The sequence below is a fragment of the Protopterus annectens genome, chromosome 1.part2, assembly GCF_019279795.1.
Source record: "Protopterus annectens isolate FY-2018-M chromosome 1.part2, PAN1.0, whole genome shotgun sequence".
NCBI classification, from domain to species: Eukaryota; Metazoa; Chordata; order Ceratodontiformes; family Protopteridae; genus Protopterus; species Protopterus annectens.
In genome coordinates, this window is record NC_056727.1 from 212,196,251 (window position 1) to 212,222,800 (window position 26,550).

The following is a 26,550-nucleotide window of genomic DNA, read 5'->3' on the forward strand; positions in this document are numbered from 1 at the left end:
AGCTTTCCCTGACTTCATTTTCCTTAGTGCTATTCTTACTTCTTTCTAGATAAGCAGATGGTATGGTGGGCACCTCCTCCTCCTCTTTCATCATAGGGTTTATTTGGGGCAGTAAAGCTTCTGTGTGGGTTTTCTTCATTCAGAAGCTGCTGGAAGTACTCCTTCCATCTGCCTTTGGATGTCATGTGGACTTGTGAGCAGGTTGTTGCTGGCATCCCTTATGAAGGGTGTCTATCTTCTTTACCTTTCTGACTTTGCCATGCAACCTGATGTAGTTTCTTTGTGCCACCTACTGAGTCACTTTCCAGAAATTGGTAGGGTGCCTCTGAGTCCCTATTCTTTGCTACTGCAACTCACTTCTTACCTTCTTTGTTAGTGAATCAGTAATCCTTCCTAGCTTTTTCCATCTTTTCTATCTCCCACCTTTTCCTGCACTTCTGCATCCCACCACCAGCTTTCCTTATGTACCTTATTTCCATACTTAGCTTGGCCACATAGCTGTTCTGGAGTCCTCACACATGCTACTTTGAGCTCCACCTATTTTCTCCCCTGTTTGGGGTACTTAAGTCCTGAGTAACTCCTTGGACTGTTGTACTTTCTCTCCAGTCAACTTCCAGGTCTTCAGCCTGGTCTCTATTGACCTTAGAGCCTTGTCTGACCACTGCCTACACCTGACTGTGGCAACCAGTGGTTTATGCTGTGGGACGATTGTTTCACTGGGAATGACTTTGCAATCACTGATTTTACCCTAGTGCCCTTTCCTTACTAAGATGAAGTCTACCCGAGTTGCATGTTGGCCATTCTTACATGTGATCTTGTGAATGTCTACTCATTTCTCTACAGTTCCCTACAAAACGGTGTCTACAGGACTGCAAGCAGTTTCTCTCAGCATTTAAAAAGAGTAGGTTGCACACAAAAAGCATTTGTTAAGCTTTCACTTACAGTGCTTTGTAATTAAGCAGGTCACCATATTGGTCAGCCATAGGGCTCTTTTTTCTACTTCAGTGTTTGCCTCCTTCCCCTGTAACTTAAGTAAATTGCCTCTTACATTAAGAGCTATAATACTTACCTTATAGCTTTAGGACACCTTAGGAAACCTTGTCAACTGCAATAGCCCCGCTACGCTCGGGCTCTCTTCACTCCCCTCCCTGCCCCCAATTACCTCCCACCCCAGTACCTCTAAATTTATAGTACTATAGCCACTCCCCCCACTTTCTAGATCCTATCTGCTTTCATCTGGGATAATTCCATCCACCCCCATTCTTCTACCTACATTTTAATAGCACCTATTAGCTTTCATCTGGCATTCTCCCACCCCCCTTCCAGTACCTTTACCTCACCACTCTATCTTCTGGTGTTGCATCACCAGGTAAAACAGTTCCTTAACTCACTAGCTGAATGACAGATATGATACACTCCTCTTTACTACCCCTCTTGTTTGCACCATACCTCCTTACCTTGTATGAAAACCAGTTTCTCACGGGATTTCAGGTCCCAAAAGGCCATACTATCACTCCAGTTGTAAATCCTTCCACCTTCAACCATACTTACAGTACCAGATCCTATCCAACATCTTGTTCAGTCTATCAACATCTCAACCCCAGGCACATTAGCTCTAGATCCAAACACTACCACAAACTAATAAACAAATTCCTGAAGTTCATCACCAAGTATAGACTCAACCTAATACTTGGTGGTGATATTCACCCCAACTCTGGCCCACCCACTTCAGATAAACATACCCCCTCTACTTGCAATATAAGCTACAAACCTACAATTAATAGGCCAACTAACTCTCTCCTAGCCTGTCATCTCAATATTAGAAGCATTAATAACAAGGTACATGAACTGCATACATTTCTGTATGTCTACTTCTCTGAGATTCTCTGTTTATCTGAAACCTGGCTAAAACCTAACACTAAAGACAATGAAGTGTTACCACCTGGGTACAACATACACAGGGTGGATCATGCTTCGAGGAAGGGGGGTGGGGTAGCTGTACTCTATAAATCTGAGTTGAAGGTCACCATAGATGTAATACAACCACCTCAGATTAATAACTCAGAGATTCTTGCCACCAAATTGCAACTTAATAAAAATAAATGCATTAATATCATCTGTATGTACATTCCCCCAGGTAACAATATATCTACACTTGAAGATATCCTGCACTGGCCATCATGTCACTATCCCCAAGAAACCCTACTACTTGGAGACTTTAACATAGACTGGGGCACCTGTTCCTCAGAATCCCCAACCACCCATATTAACCTGCATGCATTTACACAAATTATATCCACCCCTACCAGGATAGGTAAACCCAACCAAAAAGAAAGCATACTTGACTGGGTACTCATAAATAGTCACCCCCAACTGTACACCTCTGGTACCCTCCTTGATGGCCTAAGTCATCACCTTCTCACATATGTAAAACCATTAATTCCCAACAACCCTTACTCAGAAAGGTTAGAAACAATAAAAACTTTGACCCTGCCAAATTCCAACAATAACTAAACTCATGTAACTGGTCTATTCTAAAACAGCTCCCCTTAGAGGAAGCAGAAACATACTTTAACAACAAATTCCTTGAGATCCTTGATTTGCATGCACCTGTTTGTTCAAAGAGAACCAAGGCAAAAACTGCGCCATGGCTTTCTAAAGAGTCTAAACTCAAAATTACCCTTAGAAACAAAGCATGGGCTTTATGGCGTTCTTCTAAAGACCCTCAAGATCAAATTAAATATAGGCAATCCAGGAACGAAACTAAAAAATCAATTTTACAAGACAAAAAACAATACTACTGTAATTTACAGACAGTAAATCAAAATAACCCTCAGAAGTTTTGGGCAGGTTTAAATGATCTACTACATCCTGGACAAACTTCAACCCCAATCCCTGCTGCTACTATTGATAAAACCCCTGTAGATGTTTCTGACAGTTTTAACCGATTCTTTACTGAGACAATTCAAGCCCTAGCTAGCCAACTACCTCCTAGCTCCCCTGGTCCTGAAAGTAGCACCCCTAGAAACCTACTCGCATTCAGCTTCCAACCAGTTGCCACTTCACTTATCCGTACCTTGACCAAAAAATTAAAACCCACTACACTTTCTGCTGATCAACTCCCTGCCAAGTACCTACAAAAATCAGCTGATGCTATTGCTTACCCCGTCTCAATACTAATCAATCGAACCATAGTAGAAGCTAAAATTCCCACCATCTGGAAAACATCCTATGTAATCCCACTTCACAAAGGAGGCAGCTCTACTGAATTCTCCAATTATAGGCCAATAGCTATACTCTCTCCACTTGCAAAGATTATGGAAAAATGTATTCACAGACAACTCATGCACCACCTAATCCAGAATCACCTTATGGCAGACACTCAGCATGGCTTCCGTCCTCATCACAGCACTACTTCAGCCCTCCTAGCCTTTACCAACACCATAAACCATAATCGCAACAATAATTATATATCCTCAGCCCTCTTCTTGGATCTTTCCAAGGCATTTGATATGGTTGATCACCAACTCTTAATTCACACCCTGCAAACATTCTGTCTAGATACTAGAGCCCTTCAATGGTTTCAATCCTACCTGAACGGTCGACAGCAGGCTGTCCTCTGGCAGAACAAATTCTCTAACCTTCTAACACCCTTGGAGTACCACAAGGCTCTATACTAGGGCCCTTGCTGTTCATCTTCATTAACGACCTTTATACTGTCATCCCAAAAGTCACCTGCATCCAATATGCTGATGACTCTACTCTGATTTGCTCAGACACATCTCCAGTAGAATTATGGTCAGCTACCCAGACCACCTTTAATACAATAGAAAACTGGCTTTCTAAACATCGTCTGATCCTAAATCCCAAAAAAAACTAAAATGCTGTTATTTTCACCAACACCCACATATAGCAACACTAAATCCACATATGCATAGGCCCTTAACTGTAACCTGCCCAAGCAACAAAGACCTCTGAAGCTGAAACGCAAACAAACACCAATCACAACCAATGTGTCACATAGTTCACAACACCAGTGTGCCACCCAGCAACTGCCCCTAAAGCAAGACAATGTACCCAACACTTTAGTCATAGGTGACTCTATAGTCCGGCACACTGATGTCCCTCTCACTAGGTTGAATAAGGAGAAAATTACAGTCAGCTGCCTGTCGGGTGCAGGATCCGCCACATAACGCATGCACGCAAGTCACTCCACAGCAAGTACAAATATGACTCTGTCATTGTCCATGTTGGAGTGAATGACTTGAGACGTACCTCCCCGGACTGCATGAAAAGAGACATGGAAGAGCTCTCGGATCATGTGGCCCAGGCAGGTATGACCCTAGCCCTGAGTAGCATCCTGCCTTCGCCCAGAATGATACCACAATATAAGGATAAAATGATTGACTTCAACAACTGGCTAAGCTTATGGTGTCATTCAAAGGGGATCCAGTATCTGTCTGCCTGGGATGACATGATTGACAGACCACGATGCTTTGCCAGAGATGGTCTGCACCTGTCGCCCCTGGGATTCAGGTTACTGGCTAAGGCTCTTGCCACTGCTATAGTGCCTTTTTTAGGCAAACTTCAAAGGACAAAACCACCACCGTAACAGGTACAAGCATGCAAAATCTGAAGGTAATGCTACTCAACGCTAGAAGTCTAAACCTTAAAATGCACTCTCTCGAGGCACTCCTAAAAATGGAGAACATCGATATCTGTGCAGTAACTGAGACCTGGTTCAAGGCTATAGAGAGCACCCCTGCAATACCAGGCTACAACTCTTACCACACTTTTCGGCCACCAAACCAGGACCGAAACACTAAAGGTGGAGGAGTGTCAATATTCACCAAGGATATTCACACCACCAGGCTAGTTGGCCAACACAATGTGTCTGAAATTCTCCAAGTGCAACTAACACTAAGTAAGACTGCAATCCAAATTGTAGCTTGCTACAGATCCCCCACCATACCCCAAGATTCTCACTATACCTTTCTAAACATACTGGAAAATATTAAGATAGAACCAAACACCCTAATACTGGGTGGTTTTAACTACCCTGCCATTAACTGGGAAAACTACTCATGTCCCAACACCTTTGCATAGCGGTTCTTGGAATTCATAAATTCCAATGCCCTGGATCAACTAATCCATAGTCCCACCAGGGGCTCCAATATCCTAGACCTGGTCATTACCAACATGGGAAATCAATGCTCCATACCTATGGTCACTCCCTCGTTAGTCAGGTCTGACCATAAGCTAATCACCCTTAACATCCACATACCACCCCCACCCCCCAGTAAAGAAACCACCATAAAAAACTTCTCCAAAGCCAACTTCATGATACTCAAGTCAGAAGTGACAAACTTCATGACACCCATGCAGACGGGAACTGAAAGTTCAACTGCTGAATCCTACACTAAGGCACTGTACGAGCACATCCACTCATGCATGAATCGTGCCATCCCAAATAGAACCAAAATGCTCTCATCCAAAAAAGGAAGCCAATCTGGTGGTCCCCTGCCATAAACAAACTTTACAACAAAAGGAAGAAACTTTTGCAGAAAAGAGGAAAATCCCAGGATGCAAAAACTCCCATACTAGCCTCAGTAAGAAACTGAGATGCCTCATAAAATCCTCCAAAGCTAGTTACGAAAATAAAATTGCCAAAGATTCCAAAGACAATCACAAAGCATTCTATAACTATGTCAAGAATCTAAATGGCAATGCTCAGATCTGCTCTGAGCTAAAACAGAATGACATTAAATATACTGATCCGAAGGATATTGCCAATATCCTGGCAGATCGATTCAGTGCCAACTTCACCCCCCTCTCACCCCTAAATGGCCCATCTCAATACCGGAAGATTGCCAAATTCCAGTAATAACGGCCACACAGGTACAAAATGCACTCTCTAAAGCCAAGAATACAGCATCCATGGGACCAGATGACATCCCGGGCTGTGTACTACATGAACTACAATATGAACTGGCACCTCACCTAAGTGTCATGTTTAATCATAGCCTCACCTCAGGTTTTGTGCCCACTGAGTGGCGCAGAGCTACAGTTATCCCAATCTACAAGGGGGGATCCCGGAAACTACCGTCTCATCAGTCTGACAAGCCTTATCTGCAAGGCCATGGAGCGTATTATCATGGAACTTATAAACAAAGACATTGGCAACCTTCAAACACTGGACCCCACCCAGTTTGGGTTTGTGAAGGGCCGATCTTGTCTCCTGAACCTGATTGACTTCTTTGAATCAGTCTCCAGAGCCATGGATAAGGGTAAGGTGGTCCACACAGCCTATCTAGACCTTGCCAAGGCCTTTGACACCATCCCCCACTCTGGAATCATAGATAAACTTACTGAGTTGGGCATTAATCCCTATGTCACCCAATGGGTTGCTAAATGGCTTACTGATAGAACCCACACTGTAAAAGTAGCCGACTCCAAATCCAGCTCCAGACAAGTGACAAGTGGAGTACCTCAGGGTTCAGTCCTGGGGCTGCTCTTGTTTGGCATGTACTTCTCTGAAGTACAGGTCAACACTAAGGGACTCTGGCTAACAAAGTTTGCAGATGACTGCAAACTGGGAGCCATTATTGAATCCCCAAATGATGTGGATACTCTACAAAAGGGCCTTACAGAAACAGATGCTTGGTGCCAGAGCCATGGGCTCAAGCTCAATGCCAAGAAATGTACTGTTATCCCCTTTGGGAAAAAACATGTATCCATGAATTACCATATAGGTGGCAGTGCACTAAACACAGAAAGTGTGATAAGAGACTTAGGGACACAGGTGGACAGTGGTCTCACCTTCAATAACCACATCGCCACAACAGTCAGGAAATCCTTCTATGTGGCACACCTCATCACGAAGGGCTTTTCATCCAGAAAAAAGGAGGTCATTGTCCCACTGTACTCATCCCTCATTAGACCCATTATAAAATACAACGCCCCATTTGGTATGTACCTCTCAAGACATCTGCAACAACTGGAAAGGCCTCAGAAATACCTCACTAAAAGAATCACAGGCCTAAAGCAGGTGCATAGCTCTCAACCTTTCATCTCCAAAATGTGGAACACTAGCCCTCATAATGTGGAACAAATGGGCAAAATGTGGAACTTCGTATGGCTTACTTACTAACAATTTCAGCTAGGAAGGGGGGATGGTTAATGGTTAAAATGGTTTACTTACTAGAAGATCTTTAATTAATTAATATTATTATTATTTATTTCTATTTACCATGGATTTTTAAAAAAAAATCCCAACACTGAATGTGTTACAGACATTTTCAACTCAATGGAACTTGGGAAGGAAACAACTTTTTTTTAAGACCCCAAATGAGGCCTCCTGCTCATAATGTGAGGTACACTTGAGCAGGTGCCCTCGCTGACCGCCTTAAAAACTCCAGCTATACTCTGTCGCATATCGTCTACTCAGAGGCGATCTCTGCTTAACATACAAGGCCATGTCAAACCCAGAGCTGTTGGACATGCTACACTTAAAGAAATCCCAATCCCTCAGAGCTACACGCTCCAGGGATCTAAACCTTGTCATCACAATAAACAAAACATGCTGGAGGGATAGGTTCCTGACCCAGAGACTCCCCAGACTCTGGAATAGATTGCCCACACATGTCAAGCAGAGTGCCTCTTTGGACCTCTTCAAGAGGAACCTTGACGATTGGATGGGAGAAAGGAAATTCACCCCAGGGATCACGTCAGTCGCCCTGCTAGACAGGGGTCCAGGAAAGTAAATAATGTGGGAAGAAATAGCCAGGGAATTGTTATGGCTAGGCTTGTATAGGCCCTAGGGCCGATAGCCTAGTACCAACCTATGAACACGTAGGTCTACCGCTTCCACCTTTACCATAAATTCAAATGATGGCACAATAATCTCCCCTGACCCCTCTACAAAACTATTAGGTGTCATCGTAGACAATAATCTAAAATTCGACCTACATGTTAACCATACTATCAAAACCATAAAAAAAAAACTAGGTCACTTTACAGAATAAAAGCCTTCCTAACCCCTCCAGCTAAAGTTGCCATAGCTTGCTCTTGCCTTCTTTCAACCCTTCTGTATGCATCCCCTCTATTCTCGAATTTAAACAAGACTGTCCTTAAACTCTCAATTTGCTACAACCACATTGCCAGGTTTGCCACTTGGCTGCCTTTTAGGAAACATCATTGCATCAATCTAAATCAGCTTGGGTGGCTTGAACTACCCAGCCTAATCCAGTATAACCAACTGACTATGGCCTATAAAATCCTCTATAATCCGGACAATACTCCTGCACTTAAAAATATTATCACCCCCTATAACAATCCTAGACTGCTTCGATCCTCTAACAAACTACTAATTCAGACTAGCAAAATTAATAACACAGCCGTTGACTCTCTCTTTGCAAACTCTGTAAGTAGATCCTGGAACTCTCTTCCAGCTGATATTACCTTACTTTCCACCTTAGGTCAATTTAAAACTAGACTCAAACAATATTTGTCACTTAACTGGCTATGTCAATGTATCAAGCCTGGCTAACTCTCTCTAGAATGTGTAAAAAATCTATTAACCAGTTTACTATGTAATTTAATTTAATCCTAACTTGCGCTCAGGATTAACTCTAACCTGTGGAACTTGTTTAACTTGCTTACTTATGTAATCTCTGTAAATAGTCTGTTTGTAATATGTAATGCTGGTATTATGTAATGCTGTATCTGCTTAACCTTGGAGCTTTTCTCCCCGGGCCTCTGCTGAAAATGGACATGCATCCAGTCGGACTATCCCGGTCAACAAATGTAAAATAAATAAAAATAAATAAATGTCTTTTTCTGAGCCATGTGTTGGTTACTATCAAGCCATTTGCCAGACAAAAGGCTAGAATGGCCTATCCTTCTTTATTCCTGTTGCTCTATCCATGTGGACCCAGGAAGTCCTCATATCCTGTTCGGTCTGTTCCGATATGTGCATTCAAGTCACCCATTATCAACACCAATTCATGTTGCCCCACTTTAGTAGGTCTTACAACTGCTGTACAAATGCACTTTTTTCCTCACTATCACAACCCTGCTGTGGGGCATAAGCTAAGATTATGAATGCTGCCCTATTATTACAGTGGAGTCTGACTGCCATGAGTCATCACTAATTCTGGTGACATCCCTCACTGCCTTCTGAAGTCTCTCTCTCTCACAATTCCCATGCCATTTCTTTTCCACAACATTTCTAACCTGTCTCCTCCTGAGTAGTAGACTCTGGATTCCAAGCCAAGTGGCTTTGCTGCACTGCCCTTTCATCTTGTCTCTTGGATACACAGGCTGTCCAGTCTCCTCCTCCTTACCATCGTCTCACCCACTTCCAAGCTCTGTCCTGTCAGTGAAACTACATTGAGTGTAGCACCTCTTAGTTCATGCTTGCAGGTTAATTGGTTTTACATCCTCAACTGAGCTCTGGAACAGCTTGCCAGTAGCTTACTGACCCACTGTTGCTGGGCTTTATGGCAGGCACACACTGGCCAACATGGGCACACACACCCCTTCCACCATGGGTCCCTGGTGTAGGTTGGATTAGGCCGGGTCCTCAACCCACTTATCACAGGTAACTACTCACACCCATTTTGGCGACATTAGTCAACATGATCCAATCACCTAGAGCCATATGTTACACCAACTGACTAGCCCTACCACGGTGCACAGTCTGTGATCAGTGTTCTCCTATCATGAGGATACTGCGCACCACAGATGTCCAAAGTGGTTGGTCTTATAAAAGTCTTTCTTCTCTAGGGCATCATGTGGAGTCTGTTCTGCTGCCCACAGCTCCTTTTGTTGGTGAGTTTGAGATGAAAACCCTCTATTTCTTTTTCAGAGGTGGGAGGAACCCACAGAGACACGGGGAACATGCAAACTTAAGCAGGCATTGGCCTGAAGTCAGGATCAAACCTTGCACTTTATGCATGGGAGGCAAAGACCTTAACTATTATGCCAGCTGGTCTCTTGATCATTCCGATGACCATCTATGTAGATTTTTTTAAATAACTCTCTGATTTTTAGGCCAAGGGCCATAACTGTAATCCCCAGGAAAGCAAAATTGAAATTGTGAATGTAGGAATATATATTGTGTCTGACACTGAAGCTGCTCAAGTATTCCTTCTGCTCTGAGGTAATAGGGAATAGGTGGAAAAGCCCCCCTGCAAAAGTGCTTTATTGGCACTACTACAAGTTTTAAGATTCACTGCACTCCTTTTGCAATGACACTGTTTTTCAAAGTTGCAGGAGATGCAATTATGGCCCTTGCTCTTCAACTAGGAGTCCCGATTTCCACTAGTTACAAATGCCTAAACAGAACATTATGCCCCTCCTCTTATTTCACAAATAAAAACACCAAATCATCTGCTTATTTAGAAGATATAAAAATCTTGCTTGCAGGCTCCTGTCTTAGCTACTGCCATCAACATTTCTGCCACATCTTTCAATCAACCCATAGTGCACAGCTCGACATGAAAATCCAAAGAACATTAAACAAAACATAAAAATTGTGTGTAAAAACTGTGAAGTCATGTATAAACTATAAAAAGAGACAAATTAAATCAAGCTTTCAGATCTCTGGAAATCAGCCACCATCAGCTGCAGCAGCAGTCCAAACACCACCTTTGGTCTTCTTTGAAAAAAAAGAGGTCACTAGTCTACCAGGACTAATCTAATAAACAAAGGGTGAATTAAATAAGTAAACATCCCCCAACCCTACTTCACTGACCAAAAGCATCATATTTCTCTCCCCCTCACCCATCTCTAGCCTTTATGAGAGACCTGTGTCCTCTCAACTTAACGGAACATTTAGAATCTACCATTCTTGTTACCCATCACAAAGTGTCCACAAAGGATACAGCACCAGTACTATTACTACTACTGTCTTTTTCCACTTCCTAGTCAAAATTTATTACAACATGAACAACCACATACTAATAAGATCTGTTTTCAGATACCTAGCCAGTGCCTTCAGTTCCACATATCATCATAATCTTCTCAAGCTTGTTGTGTCTTTCGGCTTATCCCGGTTAGGGGTCACCACAGCGGAACTCCAGTCCGCTAATGTTTTGATAGTGGATTTTTACGTGCCGAGTTACCAGCCCTGATGCACAACCTTCAATGAAGGCACGCCCATTCACGCATGCCACCACACAGAAGACGCTCTAGCTGAGAATCGAACGCGACAACGTCTTGCTGTGAGGCGACAATGCTACCGCAACATCACTAATTCCACTATTTGGTTTTAGCATGGCCAAAAGACTACAGAAACATTCAAGTACTTTATAATATCTCTCTTTCTTCACCCAACCCCTTCCCTAACCAGTGATGCCCAGGATTCAGTACTCGGACCTCTACCGGATTCTCCCTTCCATAATCACATCTTAGCACATCTCAGCCATAATTACTACAATATTATGCTTACACAGGCAACCTAATCCTCTGGCAATATGACAATCTTGCTGACAACACTGTGAAAGAATTAAGATAAGACATGGCCACACTTAACATGTCCATGAACCTAATTTTAACGATTAAAATAAAATTCATGTTTATAAGAACACAGAAAAATAGTTTCCACTTCAGTGGAACTACAGCCCAGGCAACCTAAGAACAGTTAGCATCTTGAGCACTTGTTGGAGCTAGCAGGGAAGTTTGTGTTCACCCTTCCTGGATGAAAGAGAGTCTATGGCCATCTAATTTTACATTCCTTTGGTGGCGGAGTGGCACTGTGAGCAGCAGTCCCAGGGAGTAGGTGTTCAGCTACAAGCCACTACAGCAGTAGCTCTGACTGTGACTGCATTACAGTGCTTACCCACAGTGTGGAGTGCACTGTGTTTTCTTCAATGATATGAATCATCGAGCAAGTCCTCCCTGAAAGGATATCAACAAAGCAAAAAACACAGTTGAGACTCCATCAACCAGCACTCACCCTCAGGTGGAATACCCAGGAATGAAATGGTGAACAGATATGGCTGATAAAGGAGGCCTGATGGATGCCAGACGCAGTGGGAAAAGAAGGCCTTAGTTTGTTTGTTGAGATTTTGAATTTGGGCAGTTCCAGTTCCTAGGATAAAGAGGTAGGATTTAAATGCTCTTTTTATAGGTAGAAAAAAGGTGAGCTTTATGCTACGGGGAAGGAGTGAGTTCAACAATTTAAGAGCACATACTGGAAAGGAATATTCTGCAAGAGAAGGATTAAGCGTGTTAAATCGATTTTTGGAAAGCTGAAGTCATTTTGTTAATGGGATTCCTTGCAAGGACTGGAGAGTAAGGTGGAGAAGACTGTGAAATAAGGATGCAAGTAAAAAATGATGGCTGGATAATATTCTAGCCTCAGATAATGATTCACAGTAATACTTGTGTCTAGGGAAGGCTCATACAACTCAGCAATCTTTAAGGAAGTTTGTAGCTTGTTGATGTTTGAAGGGGGATTTCATACTACAGAAGTAGGCATTATAAAGTGGTAATCACAGTGGTGCAGAGTAGATGACCTGTGGAGATTCTGGGTGTATGCTACTGGACAGATGATAGTAAGAAGAGCTGGCAGGGGAGAAGATAAAAACTCGGTTCACTGAAGTCAACCTCCCTTTCAGGCACCCCTCTAAAAAAAGTATCTTTCTCTTAATGCCTAGTTGTCTTGGACTGATCCCCCTTTCTTTTATTTAAATATCATCATATCAATAAAACAACCTGCAGTTTTCAGTTCTGAATGTTCTCCAGAAACATGCACCCATAATCTCCAGACTAAGCCTGTTCCATTGACCCCTCCCCCCATTTTACATGATCTACTTCCTGTGGTTGGAAATTCCCTCACAAACATCAACAAGGTACAACTTCCTTAAAATTTTGTTGATTCATATGTGCCTCCCCCAACATATGTAAAATTGTGAGTTATCAGAGGTTAGAATACTGCCCAAGCATCAATTTTATAGTAGCATCCATATTCCAAAACATTCTTTTCAATTACCATCCACTCCTTGCAAGGACACCCATTAAAACAATGCATGTTAGACCTCCTAATACTTCGATCTTCAACAAATCCATGTTATGCTGATCTTACAATAATCTCTCTTAGACAGAATGCTCCTTTCCACTGAAGCGTTAAGTTATGGAACTCACTCCCCATATCTCAACACTTATTCTTTCGCACCTTTAAACAATGTTCTCAAATCCTGACCTTTTAAATTAAGTGACTGGCACCTGCCCAAATTCTAAATCTAGACAGAAAAAATAAGTCTTACCTCTATAATTTCCCCTTTTCACTTGAAACCAGAATTTCTGTACTATCCACATTTTTCATCATATGAAGGTACTTGTCAATCAGCAATTCTTCAATTTTTTGTGACTTCTTTTTTATTTTTTAATCTCTTCCATGACACATACTGCTACACTCTATTGCTTTAAATCTGCTTTAACTGTACTTATTAGTACCTTGGAACAAAAATGCAATGTTAACCACAATCAAACTGTAATGTTCAATCTTCAATTTTTGTATATGAATTTTACAGTCTTGCTATGTTACCTTATGTCTAATAAGGAGGGAGAGTCTGAAATAATGGAGAGTTAGGCACAAGGTACAGGGTTTGATTCCAATCTAAGCTTATTGGCCCTTCAAGGCAATTAGCCTAATATTCACATATTAACTAGTGTTACCACAAGCAAACTGTAAAGTTCAAACTTCAATTTTTGTACATACAGTTTATAGTTTTGCTGTTTTAACTTATGTCTAAAGTTTTTGACTGAATATCACAAAGTTGTGGCTGAAAAGATCCTTTAGAGAATCCATCTAACTGAATAAAAGGTATGATGCATTTCAACCAATCAGAAAGAAAGCTATTTTGACAATTTTAATAAATGAAGTAACAGATTTAACTAGCAGACAGATGTAGAAAGACACAAAAAGTCTTACCAAGGTTTTTTGTAGTTATCGTTTTCAAGCCAACAACTTGTAATGCTCCTGCTCCAAGAACCAGTTGACAACTCTTTGAATTGAAGTACTACAATACAGAAAGAAAACAATGGCAATGATCCCATTTCATATGTCCAGTATGTATAACTCAAAATGTATAATTTTATAATAAATGACAACGTCTAATGTCTTCAACCATGTCGTTAAACCCACTGGAAAAACACAGCATTTTAAGGTAAAATTAACACCTTCTTAGAATTAAAACGTATTTTAAATGCTAACAATTTAATCACTTATGAAGTCCTTATAAATAAAAAAAACACCATAAAAAAGCATCACACCAAAGCTCATTACTATTAGTATATATAGCTAACATGCTCTGTTTAAGAAAGGTAAACAATCTATCATCATCATAAACTATTCAACATGACAACCTGTTATTCCTCATGTTCAGCCACCCCCAAAGCAGATGGCTTCCTCTTCCTGTACAAATACTCACTAAAAGCTCTAATATCCTTGATATGGCCCTTACCAACATAGTTCCTGCCTGTATTTCATACCACATCTACTGTTCCCTAGTTAAATCTGACAAGTCAGTCATCTTCTCAATGAGGCATAGTGGTAAAACTTCTACCACCCAATGAGGCCATCTTTAGAGACTTCACCAGGGTAAAACTGCTTCAGCTTGTAGAAGACCTATGGAAAATTCCCAATAATTCCCTGCAAATGGACCCAATATAGAAGGCTGCCACATTCACTTCTAATGCTTACCAACACCTAAACAGCTGCAGAAAAATATATGTACTTATCCACCCTGAATATAATGGTAAATTCCAAATAAACCTCTATGGTGAATCTCCCACGTTAATAAACTGTACAACAAAAGAAGGCAAATGATGAAAGGCTGTTTAAAAAATGGGGTTCTCTTACCTCAGGGCTACAATGTAACATTCCAGCAAGGAACTTAAAAGAGCACTATTATAAGTGGAATACAATCTTAATGCCACTGTAGATACCAATGGAAACTACAAATCGTTCTTTACTTATACCAGGAAATTGAGGAATAATGTTCAAGAATGCAATGAACTCATCTATAATGATATCACATATTCTAATCCTAGTGATATAATATTAACAGACAAATGTAGTGCTAACTTTACCCTGCCTACCCATACTGTTACTCCCTAGTATACCTGAAAATTTAGTTTGCCCTGAAATCACCTTGGAACAAGTCTTAAAATCCCTGTCAAAGACTAACAGTTATACTTCAATGGGACCAAGGCTGCATTCTTATCAGTGCCAAGTATGCACTATCTGTGCTTCTACTTAAGATTCAGTCTTAGCCTATCCCCACGGTTTGTGCCTGATGCCTGGAGATCAGCCACTGTGACTCCCCTACACAAAGATGGGCTCTCTACAAATCCAGAAAATTATAGGCTCATCAGCCTCACCAAACACAAATGTAAAGTCAGAGAATGTATCATAGCAGAACTCATTTATGCAGACACAGGAAACATAAATGACCTAGACCCTAATCAGTTTGGCTTTGGGAAGGGCAGGTCTCCTGAACCTGGTAAGCTTCCTTGAAAAAGTTATGGAGTCTAGGAATAGAAGTCACTCAGTGCACACTGTTTATCTAGGTCTGACCAATGCTTTTGACACTACACCCCATGCTGGTATTATTTAAAAAAAAAAAAAAAAAAAAAAAAAAAAGACAAACTTAGCGAAAAACTCTTATGTTATCTGCTAGGTTGCAAAATATCTATCTGGTAGATCCCAGGATGTGAAAGTTGCTGCTACCACAGGGATCAGTGTTGAGCATACTCCTGTCTGGCACTTATTTTGCAGACATCCAGTCCAATATCTCAGAAGTGTGGCTGACCAAGTTTGCTGATGACTGCAGGGCAATCTTATCTGCTCACCCACAGACACTAAATTCTGGCAAAGGCTGGAGCATGTGTATACTGGATGTACTGAAACTGGTCTCACGTTAAATGCAAAAAAGTACAGCATAGTAGCATTATGGAAAAAAAAACTGTTCCCTTCCCATATATTTTAAATATGTCCTCTTCAGACAGATAAAGTCATAACAGATCAGAGTACTTACAGGAACAATTTTCTCTCATTTAAGCATCATATGTTTTCACCAAAGTTAGAAATCCTTCTATGTGGCTTATTTAATTTCCTGGGGCATGACTTCAAGATCCAAATAAGTTATTCTGCCTCAGTACTCCTCACCTATCAGACCCATAAATGATCATAACATGCTCCCTTGGTAGGTATAAATCAAATAATATTGACTGAATATAACAGATTTCAACTATCCTGACAGATGAGCATAATTGTTATACTTAGTAGCCTACAAGCAACTCTGTGGTGACCCATATCTTACTTTTCAAAGTATGAAAGAATCCCATTTGACCTTCTCTTCTTTGCAAAAGCAATGGTTCTATAAACACATGCATAAGGAACCCAAGTCTACACTAACAAATAAACAAGACTTGTTAGTAAGATAGGTTCCTATCTTAATGTATTCTCAGTCTACGGAATAAATTATCACTACAGGTCAAACAAAGTACTACTTTGACTGCATTTAAGGCTAGTCTTCATAATTGAATGGACAGACCCAAATTTATGCCACAACTGTCATTTACAGCTTAGTCAGATTTGGAAGGTAAGCACTTCAGAGTGCTTGAAAAGGGAGGTATGAACTTTTAAGTGTGACTACTTAAAAGTGCACATGATTATGGATCTTATTGTACTTGTGATGTCTTGCCTAGCAATGATATTAGGTTCCTGGGTTTGTCTCTGTTAAATTACAACAGTAGATATTTATAGATAATTTAGTCAACAAATGCATATATATCATCAGGCATGAGGAGCCAAAAGGAAATGTCTCACCAGCCATTGTGAGAAGCCTACAGGTAACCTACTTTTTTGAACCCCATATGCTTGTCAGCCATGTTATACAACAACCATCACCAATACAGGCTAGAAAAGAAACATATCAAAAACTCTTAAGGATAGAAAAGCATTTTTAGGGCAGAAGAAAGCAAGAAAGAAGTAAGAGAAATACTAAGAGTGGTAGCTAAAAGTACTAAAAAGAGTAAAAGGAGGAAGAGTACCAATGACGGCAGTTTAAAAGGTACAGAAAAAACAGTAGCTAAAAGGGAGCAGAAATTAGCTTAAAAGATTATGGGTGGGAAGTAGGAGAATAAGAGAATACAAAAAGTTAAAACCTACAGCAAACTCATGAAAAACACGCTATATAAACAAAAAAACTCATGAGCAGCATGGATCCGCATCTGAAGATGATGGTGGCAAACGAGATCTAAGATATGTTAAAGTTGGTGGGGCATTACGGGTAAAGGGAGGAGCTTGCGAGTTTTTGGATCTGATGATCTGGTAGAAGCGGCCTAGTCAGATCAGAGTCCCAGATCTGAATCCATCAGTTGAGACAAGAATGAAAAGGACATCAGATCTACTTTTAATCACTGATAGGTATACCATCATACTATAGAATGTAATCATAAAAACCTTTTACACATTTTTGTTCTTCACCTCACTGGATGGGAGGTGATGTTATTTGTGTTGCTCATAGCTTTTGACTGTTTTGACATTTATTTTACTGTTTGAGTGCTGAAGTTTAAAAAAGGAGCTCATCTAGTCATATCAATTCTTTACAAATGATGTGGAAGAAGTGGAGGCAGTGACAGATATTATTTTTGTGGGCTCAAAGATTTCTAGTTGGTGACTGCAGACATGAAATCTAAAGATGCTTCTTTTTTGGAAAGAGAGTCACGGTAAATCCGGATAAAATTTTAAAGAGCAAAGGTATTCATTTTCCAATACTGATAGTTCACAGAGGCATAAAAATGGGTGCCATACTCCTGACTGTGCCGTTCTCTGGATGAGGCATTAAACTGAAGCCCTCTCTGCCTAAGCTTATGGTAGCTCAACTGGATATTAAAAATTTCAAGTTGGTTATCGTAAAGAGTAGGGAAAGTTTCCTGGTACCTGGACAGATTTCCCCGAAATAATATGAATACTACCTTGGATCTTCCCTGTAAAGAGGCCACTGGTCTAGCGCCCAGTCAGCAAAGTGTAAATAAATGAATGAATCAATGAATCATACAAAGGTCTACATAGTCAAAGTTAAGGATCTTCCAGTAGTAACATACGGCTATGACAGCTGTACTATAAGTTAAGGTTAGACACCGGAAGACTGAACTCTGGTATAGGAGAAAACTTATGAGAATTTCATGGAGTGCAAGATCACCAATCTAGTCATTGGCAGGCTTGATGTAAAAATAAAACTAATACTTGTGTACTTTGGCCACACAATGCAGTGACGGGATTCACTATGAAAGACACAGATACTGAGAAAGACCAAAGACAAACAAAGCGGGTGGCAGCGGCCAATTTGGATGAACAGCATTATTGAAGTAATAAATAAGCAGTCCTTTACAGTCAAGTCTTGCATGATAAAGTCCTTGAGGACATGAAGAGTCAGATTCGATTGAACAACTAAACAGAAACAACAAAGTCATAATCATATAGCCAAATTCTCCCTCCATTCAAAAAAAGATAAAAGACTAATTTAGAGACACAGGTATTTCAAAGCCAAACATGAAAAAAAAAAATCCAAACACTACTTCAGCAAGGGGTCTTCTCTTGAACTTCTCTCAACCTAACATATCACCACCAGTATTTCTTCCTCTAACTCCTTTAGGTTGCACAAGAAATTAAATGGGCCAAAAAAACATTAAGGAAGCAAGCAAAAGGTCATCAAAAAGAGGCCCATTTGGCCCATTTATTATCCCAACAAATCCTAGATAAGTGCTCACCACCATATCCCTAAGACTACTTAAGAGACCAAAGTCTCCACTAAGAGTATTTAAATATCTATGTACTCCATCTCAAACAGTATTAAAACTGTATGCAAGTTGAAAACTTGTTACTAAAACAATGCCAAACAGCATTTGTTCACTCAGATATACGCAGGGTAAAAAAAAAGATAAAATCGCCTCTCCTCTCTAAAAGTACAACACACCATCAGCAAAAAAAAAAAAAATAAAAAAATAATCCTGCAAATCCTTCTAAATCCTGATTAGTGATTACAATGCTACTTAAATTACAACTACAAAAAAGTACAGTTGCGTACATTTATGGTAAGTGTACAGTTGTGTACAGTTACCATAAATGTAGATGTTCAGTGTAGTCACTGTTGCAGTCATCACATTTGTGTTATCCCTGCCAGGCTAGCCCTCGGCTGGCCCGAATACCAGAGACTTAGTATTTCTGCGTCGTTGCTGTCGCTTGAGGACTGACGTCAGGTTGTCAATGATATAAACGAAGGCAGCCGATTCTATTACATCAGTTTTTCTTGCCCTAACCTGTCAGGAGCCCCCAAAGTAGGAGGCCAGGTTCTGGTGGAAGAACCCCACCAGTGGAAAATAAATACCAATATGTCCCTTGTAAGGAAAGGAGAACAAGGAAGAAGGGTAACAAAACAGAAACAAGGGGGATGGAGGGAAGGAAACCAGGACTGCAACAGTGAATACACTCCAACATCTACATTTATGGTAAGTGTACACAACTGTATTATGTTCCTTGTGTTTCACTGTTGCAGTCACCACATTTGGGTAGATTCCCAAAGCTGAGGAAATGGGTGGAGGCAGTCAAGGAAGCCAGGGGCTGTCTACAATACCCTGCAAGACTGCAGAGGCAAATCGTGCCCTGGATTTGGAGAAGAGAGGCAGCTGGTAATGCTTGGTAAAAGTGTGAACAGATGTTCAGGTGGCAGCCTCCAGGATGTCCCTGGTGTGGACTCTTCTGAGGAAAGCTGCAGAGGTGGAGGCTGCTCTGGTGGAGTGTGTCATGACCCCCATGGGGGGAAGCTTACCATGCTGTTTGTAGCAGAAATTAATGCAGTGTGCTATCCATTTGGAAATGGTTTGGTTGGAGATGTCTTTGCCCTCTGCCCCTGTAGCAAAGCTAACCAGCAATTGATCAGACTTTCTGAAGGGTTTCGTCCTGTCCAGATAGTATCTGAGCTGTCTGTGAACATCCAGAGAGTGTAGAATCCTTTCCCCTTTGTTTTGGGGATTAGGAAAGAAGGTGGGCAGATGGATGGATTGGTTGACAGGCACACTGGAGACCACCTTGGGCATGAAGGATGGGTTAGTTCTGAGGGATACCCTGTTTGCATGGAAGATGATGAAGTGTTCAACAGCCATGAGTGCTTGCAGATCAGAGACTCTTCTGGTTGGTGATGGCCAGAAGGAAGGCTGTGTTCCAGAAGAGAAATTTTAACTCTGCAGAAGAAGCTGGTTCGAAAGGAGGCAGGGTGAGCTTTTCCAAGACAGAGTTAAGGTCCCAAGCTGGTGTAGGAGCCCCTCTGGGGGGTGTCAAGTTGCTTGCCCCTCTGAGGAACTGTTTAATCAAAGGGTGTGAGAAAAGAGGCTGCTCATGGGAAAATGAGCACAAACAGCAGAAGCATGAATTTTTATAGAGGAGAAAGAGAGACCACTGTGTAGTAGGTCAGCTAAGTAATCCAGGATGAGAGGGATGGAGGGCTGGGCCATATCGGCCCCCTTAGCTTGGATCCAGGTGCAGAACCTTTTCCATTTATCTGCATAAGATTTTCTGGTGCTGGGGCGTCTGGCCTCACGGATAACATCCAGAACCTGTCTACTGAGGATGACAAATTGGTCCGGGGTTATGGAATAAGCCAAGCTGCCAAACTGAGTGTCTGCAGTTGGGGGTGCATGAATTCCCCTTCCCTCTGGGTTAGGAGGTCTGGAATGTGAGGAAGATGCCATGGAGGCAGCGGGGACAGGCTGCGCAGCAAGGGGGTACCAATGCTGTTGGGGCCAGTGTGGAGCTATGAGAATGGTCCTTGGTTTCTCCTCCATTATTTTGAGCAGTACCCTGGGGATGAGAGGTAGGGGAGGAAATGCACAAACCGAGAGATTTACCCAGGGGAAGGGCAGGGCATCCACTTTCCAAGCCATGCAGTGGATGCTCCCTGGTGCAGAATTTGCTGAGCTGATGGTTGGTGTGGGAGGCAAAGAGGTAGACCTTTGGGGTGCCACATTTCTGAGTTATTAGGAGGAAAATACTTCTGTTGAGCTGCCACTTGTGTGGGTCCAAAAGCTTTCTGCTTAATTGGTCTGCCAGGGAGTTAAGAGAGCCTGGAAGGTATTGTGCTAACAGGTGTAGCTGCATGGAAGAGGCTGTGAGCCAAAGGGTCATGGCCAGCCTGTACAGAGGGTAGGAGCGAGTCCCTCCCTGCTTGTTGATGTACCACATCACAGTGGTACTGTCGGTTTTGATCAGGAGAACCCCTGGAGAGAGAAGGGGTTTGAAAGCTATCAAATCCTGCTACACAGCCATCATCTTTTTGACTGATGTGCAGGGGGATTTGCTGTGGGCTCCATTGGCCCTGTATGCACCTGCCGTTCAGGTGTGCACCCCAAGCATATTCTGATGCATCTGTGGTGAGGGTCTGGGCAGTGGGGTGTGGGGAGAAGGGCAGTCCCTTGTTGTGAGAGCAGGCTGTTGCCCACCAAAGAAATTCCTTTCTCAGGCCAGGAATAACAGGAAGGAGAGTTTCCAGGTCTTGACAGTGTTGACACCAAAAGTTCTTTAGGTACCATTGAGGTTTCCTCATCTGAAGTCTGGCATATGGAATGAGGAGTATGCAAAATGCCATGAACCCCAGGGCTTGTAGGATTTTCCTTGCAGAGTGCTGGGGCCTGGTGGCCAGTTGAGAGACGTAAGCTGACAGGAACATCTATTTCTTTGGTGTAAGGTATGCCATCTGGGATACTGTGTCCAGGCTTGTTCTCCCAGGAAGATTATCCTTTGGGTGGGCACCTGTTTGCATTTCTTTTCGTTGATTGTGTACCCTAGGGAGGTTAATGGGCACTTTACAAAGGCCAGGTGTTTGAGCAACTTTTCCTGGCCGTCTGCTTGAATAAGGCAGTCATCTAAGTAGGGGTAAATTTGAATATTTCTTTGCCTGCAAAAGGCAATGGCCAGAGTCAGGCACTTTGTGAAAACTCTGGAAGCAGTAGATAAGCCAAAGGGAAGTGCAGAGAACTGAAAGTGTTGAGATCCTGCCCTGAAACAGAGATATTTTCTGCATGATTCCGTGATGGGAATGTGGAGGTAGGCCTCTTTTAGGTACAGGGTGGCTAGCCAAGCATCCTTGGAAAGCATGGGCAGCAGCTGCTGGAGGGTGAGCATTTTGAATTTTGGGATCACCAGGGAGGTGTTTAGAATGGATAGATCGAGGATGGGGTGCCAGGTGCCCTCTTTTCTGGGCACCAGAAAAAGTCTGGAGTAGAAGCCTTGGCCTATCTGTTCTGCAGGAACGTGCTCTACGGTCCTCAAAGAGAGCAGGGAATGGATTTGCTTTTGAGCCTCTGCCTACTGATTTGGTGGTAGATCTGGGAACCCTTTTGGGGTTGGAAGGGTGTGGAAGGAGAATTTGTATCCCTCAGACACAATGTCCAGAACCCATTGGTCCTTGGTAATGGTGGCCCAGGTGCTTGAGTGAAAGGAGAGTTTTCCTCCTAGGTGTATGTGAATGTGGGCAGAGGGGAGGTAGGGAGGAGGTGAGTCACTGTGAGTTCTTACCATAAGGGAGTGTCTTAGAACTCCCTGGTTTTGAAGTGGAGGTAGTCCACTGCTTAGATCTCTGCATTCCCTGGGGCTGCTGTCTGGGGGGTCTGTTTCCACGGGGCCTAGGCTGGGCCTGTTTACTCACAGCAGGAAAAGACCAGTGCTTGGAGGTAAAATGCCTGCTGAACCTAGGGGGCTGGACCTGTAAGAAATCTTTAACTATTTGCATAAATTTTGCTTTTTCTTCCATCTTTTTTAAGACCTCTTCTGCCCTAGTGCCAAATAAATTATCTTTGTGCAAGGGTGCATCCAACAATTTAGATTTGACATGGTCTGGCAGGGGTTGTTCCTTAAGCCATGCATGTCTTCTAATGACCGATCCAGTGACTGCTGCCCTGCAAGAAGCTTCTAGGGCATCAAAACCACAGTGTAAAGTGTGTTTAGTTACTTGACTTGCAGAATGCATTAAGTCCTGTAAATCTTTAGATTCTGTCCATGCAGGAAAGGACATTTTTTGTTTAAGGAGTTCCAAGGTGTGTTGCTGATATTTAAGCATATGGAACTGACAATTTAGTGCCCTGATAGCAAGAGTAGCTGAGGTGTATACTTTTTTACCCCATCTGTCCAATGCTCGAGAATCCCTGTCTGACGGGGATGGATTTTTAGCAGAGGTCGCGTTAATCCCTTTTAGCCCTTAAGGAATGACCTCAGGGTCAGCTGTAGGATTTTTAAAAAGATATTTGTGTGAGTCAGGGATTCGGTAGTACCTGTCTGGTTTTCTGGGTGCAGGAGTCAAGCTGGATTCAAGGAAAACATCATCCACCACATCCAGGACTGGGGGGGATGGCTAAGGGTCTGTGTTGCGGAAGATCTAGGAATTCTTTGAGTCTCTTTTTAGACTGAGGGTAGTCCTGACTCTCCCTTTGGAAATGCTCCCCTTAAGGTATGCAAGGTTTCCTCAAAGGAAAAATCCTCTGGAGGAGAAGCTGAAGGAATGGATTCCTCTGCATTAGAATCCTCATAAGTGGAGAGGGCCTGCATGTCTTCATAATCAGATGCATCAGATTCATCTGACTCTTGTTCAGACAAAACTACTGGAGACAGATCTCTTTTCCTTTTTGAGGGAGTGGTTTGGCTTCCCCTAATCAGCATAATAAGGTCTTCTGCCATTTTATGCATTTGAAACTGAGGCAAGGTAGCATGTGCCTGAGAGTGGGTAATCGGGTTTCTTGGGTGTGGTTCGAACCCTGGGCCTAAGGAACTCGATTGTTTTTGAAAGAACGGTAGTTGCGAAAGAAGGCGTTGGTTTGTGTCGAGATTCAGTGGTGTGAAGGACTTACTCGGAAGCCAGTGCCTGCTCAGCAGCTCTGGACCCATCCAAGGTAGAGATGACCGCAGGATCCTTAGACAAAGAAGAGATCTGCAGCATACCAGACTCTGAAAGGGTCTTGGTAGAGGCCTGCGAATCAAGTTAAGCGGGCATCAGGGGCTGCGAAAGCGCCTGACTGAGTACCGGAGGACTGATGACTAGCTTAACGGAAGCGTCATCAGAAGGTTTGGACCTGTGCGGTCTTCTCTCCATCTACACTTTTTTGGAAGATCTGCTGTCGGATCGCTTACCGAAGCCATAATGGAATTTGAGGACTGTAAATGAAAATATCTGGCTACAATAAGGGCCTGACAATGGATAGTTCTGGTGTTAAACAAAGCACAGAAGCAACAACGGGGGACGTCGTGGTGTGGGTCTAGACAAGTGACACAGTAAGAGTGGAAGTCTCTGTGTGGTATTTGCTTTCCACAGGTGAGACAATTATTAACTTTTTCTGACATCAGTTAGTGCAAGAAAAAAGGATCCCCAATGGGGTGCTTAGCTTTGGAAGTCTTCAACTTCAATTCGGAAACAAAAACTCAGGTAGTGGCCGACCGGCACTCGTGCGAACTGCTTCTGCTTCGGGGTCCAAAGCAAGAAAGACTGATGTAATGGTGTCGGCTGCCTTCCTTTATACTACTGCCGACCTGATGTCAGTCCTCAAGCAACAGCAATCGACGGAGAAATACTAAGCCTCTGGTATTTGGGCCGGCCGAGGGCTACCCTGGCAGGGATAACCCAAATGTGATGACTAAAACAGTGAAACACGAAGAACATCAGTAATCATATTCTACACACTCAAAGATACCCCTACTAATGTGGCTGTCAGAACTCTACTACAGATTAGTAAATTTCCAGAACTATCACCCTCACACAATCCAGAAGCCTACAGCCTGGACAGAGAAGTAGGAGCAACCTGCAAAATTAGAAGTTTGCACTTACCATAAAACTTGGCATCGGTGTTGTCCATTTCCATTCTTCCTTACGAATGGGTCTTGGATCTGATCATCGGATCACACTTGGTCGCATCTCCCAGACTTTAGATCCAAAACTTCAGCTTCCCCCTCAACCCATAATGCTCCATTCCATCCCAAACTCCTCAGATCGAGTTTGCTGCCTTATCCCAACTGTGTTACAGGGACAGAACAGACAAAAAAAAAGACTGAGGCTCAAACCAGTAACATGCTAGTTCCAATACCATCCAAACATCCTTCTAGGAGTGACAGGGCCGGGGGATGGTTGGGAGGGAAGGTGACAAAGAGTGAAAAGGACAACACGTGTCAAGTTATGGTAAGTACATAACTTTTAAATCTGTTGTTGTCCTTTTCATTCTTCCTCACGAATGGGTCAGAGCCCCCAGCTACGTAACTCTCCGGAGGTCCTCAAGGAAGAACATGCAGGAGCACTGTCGAACCAAAGGAAGCTCTGCTTCTGGAAATAATTTCTAACTTGTAATGCACAACAAAGGTATGAGTTTTGGACCAAGTGGCTGCAGTGCAGATGTCAGTGGAGGCTCTTGAGGAAAAGGCATATGAAGTAGCCATGGGTCTAGTGGAGTGAGCTCTAGGAGGATGAGGCAACTCCAAACCTTTCTGAGAATAAATCAGTGAAACACAATCAGTAATCCATTTGGCTACAGTAATTTTGGAAACTGCTTGACCCAAGCAGTTAGGGAAAAAAGGACACAAACAGCTGATCAGACTTCTTGTACAGTATTGTTCTAAGAAGATAAAAACGCAATTGTCTGTGAACATCAAGCAGGTGCAGCATACATTCACCTTTATTAGTAAAATTTGGAAAGAAAACTGGTAACTGAATGGACTGGTTAATTTTAGTCTCAGTAGCCACTTTTGGTATAAGTGGAGGGTTGGTTTGAAGAGACACCCTATCCTTATGGAAAATGATACAAGGAGGCCATGGCCGATAAGGCCTGGAAGTCAGAAATTCTTTTGGTTGAAGTGATAGTTACTAAAATATCATCTTCCAAGAAAGAAACTTCATATCGCATTTGTTCACCGGTTCAAATGATGTTTGAGTTAATCCTTAAAGAACCCACAGTCAAATCCCAAGGAGGAGAGGGATCTTTTATTGGAGGTCTAAGGAGGAAGACTCCCTTCAAGAAAGCTTTACACAATTTGAAAGATGCCAGAGATAATGATTAATTTCTCATATGGAAGTTGGATATAGCTGCCAAGTGAAGTTTAATAGCAGAAAAACTAGCCCCTTCCTTAAAAAGAGTAGTGAGAAATAGGAGAATGGCTGAAGTAGGGACTGAAAAGGTGTTGATATTCTGATTGGAAGCCCAAACAGAAAATCTTTTCCTTTTGATTCTGTAAACTTTCTTGGTGGATCCTTTCTGAGAGGCATGTCACGGACTGGGGAAGCAAGCCTGGACTGTGACTATTACTAGAAGTGGAGAAACCATGCAGTCAGTCTGAGGATGTGGCGATTGGAATGTTAAATTCCTGACAGATGAGATAGGAGATCCCGAGTGGGTTCCAGTATCCATGGAGGATGAAGTGACACCAGAGGAATGGGAATCAAACCTGTCAAGGCCAGAAGGGGGCCAGGAGGATGACTGAGTTCTTCAGCCTGCTTGCTTTCTGTAGGA

General features: G+C 42.4%; 1 protein-coding gene across 1 annotated transcript in view; it reads right to left on the reverse strand.

The window, feature by feature from the left end:
• VPS54 (VPS54 subunit of GARP complex) overlaps positions 1-26,550 on the reverse strand; it is a 1,876,392-nt gene that overhangs the window by 233,940 nt on the left and 1,615,902 nt on the right. Inside the window, exon 20 of the mRNA XM_044055553.1 lies at positions 13,940-14,027. Within this exon, the coding sequence (XP_043911488.1) occupies positions 13,940-14,027 (88 nt within the window). The remainder of the gene's footprint in view (positions 1-13,939; positions 14,028-26,550) is intronic.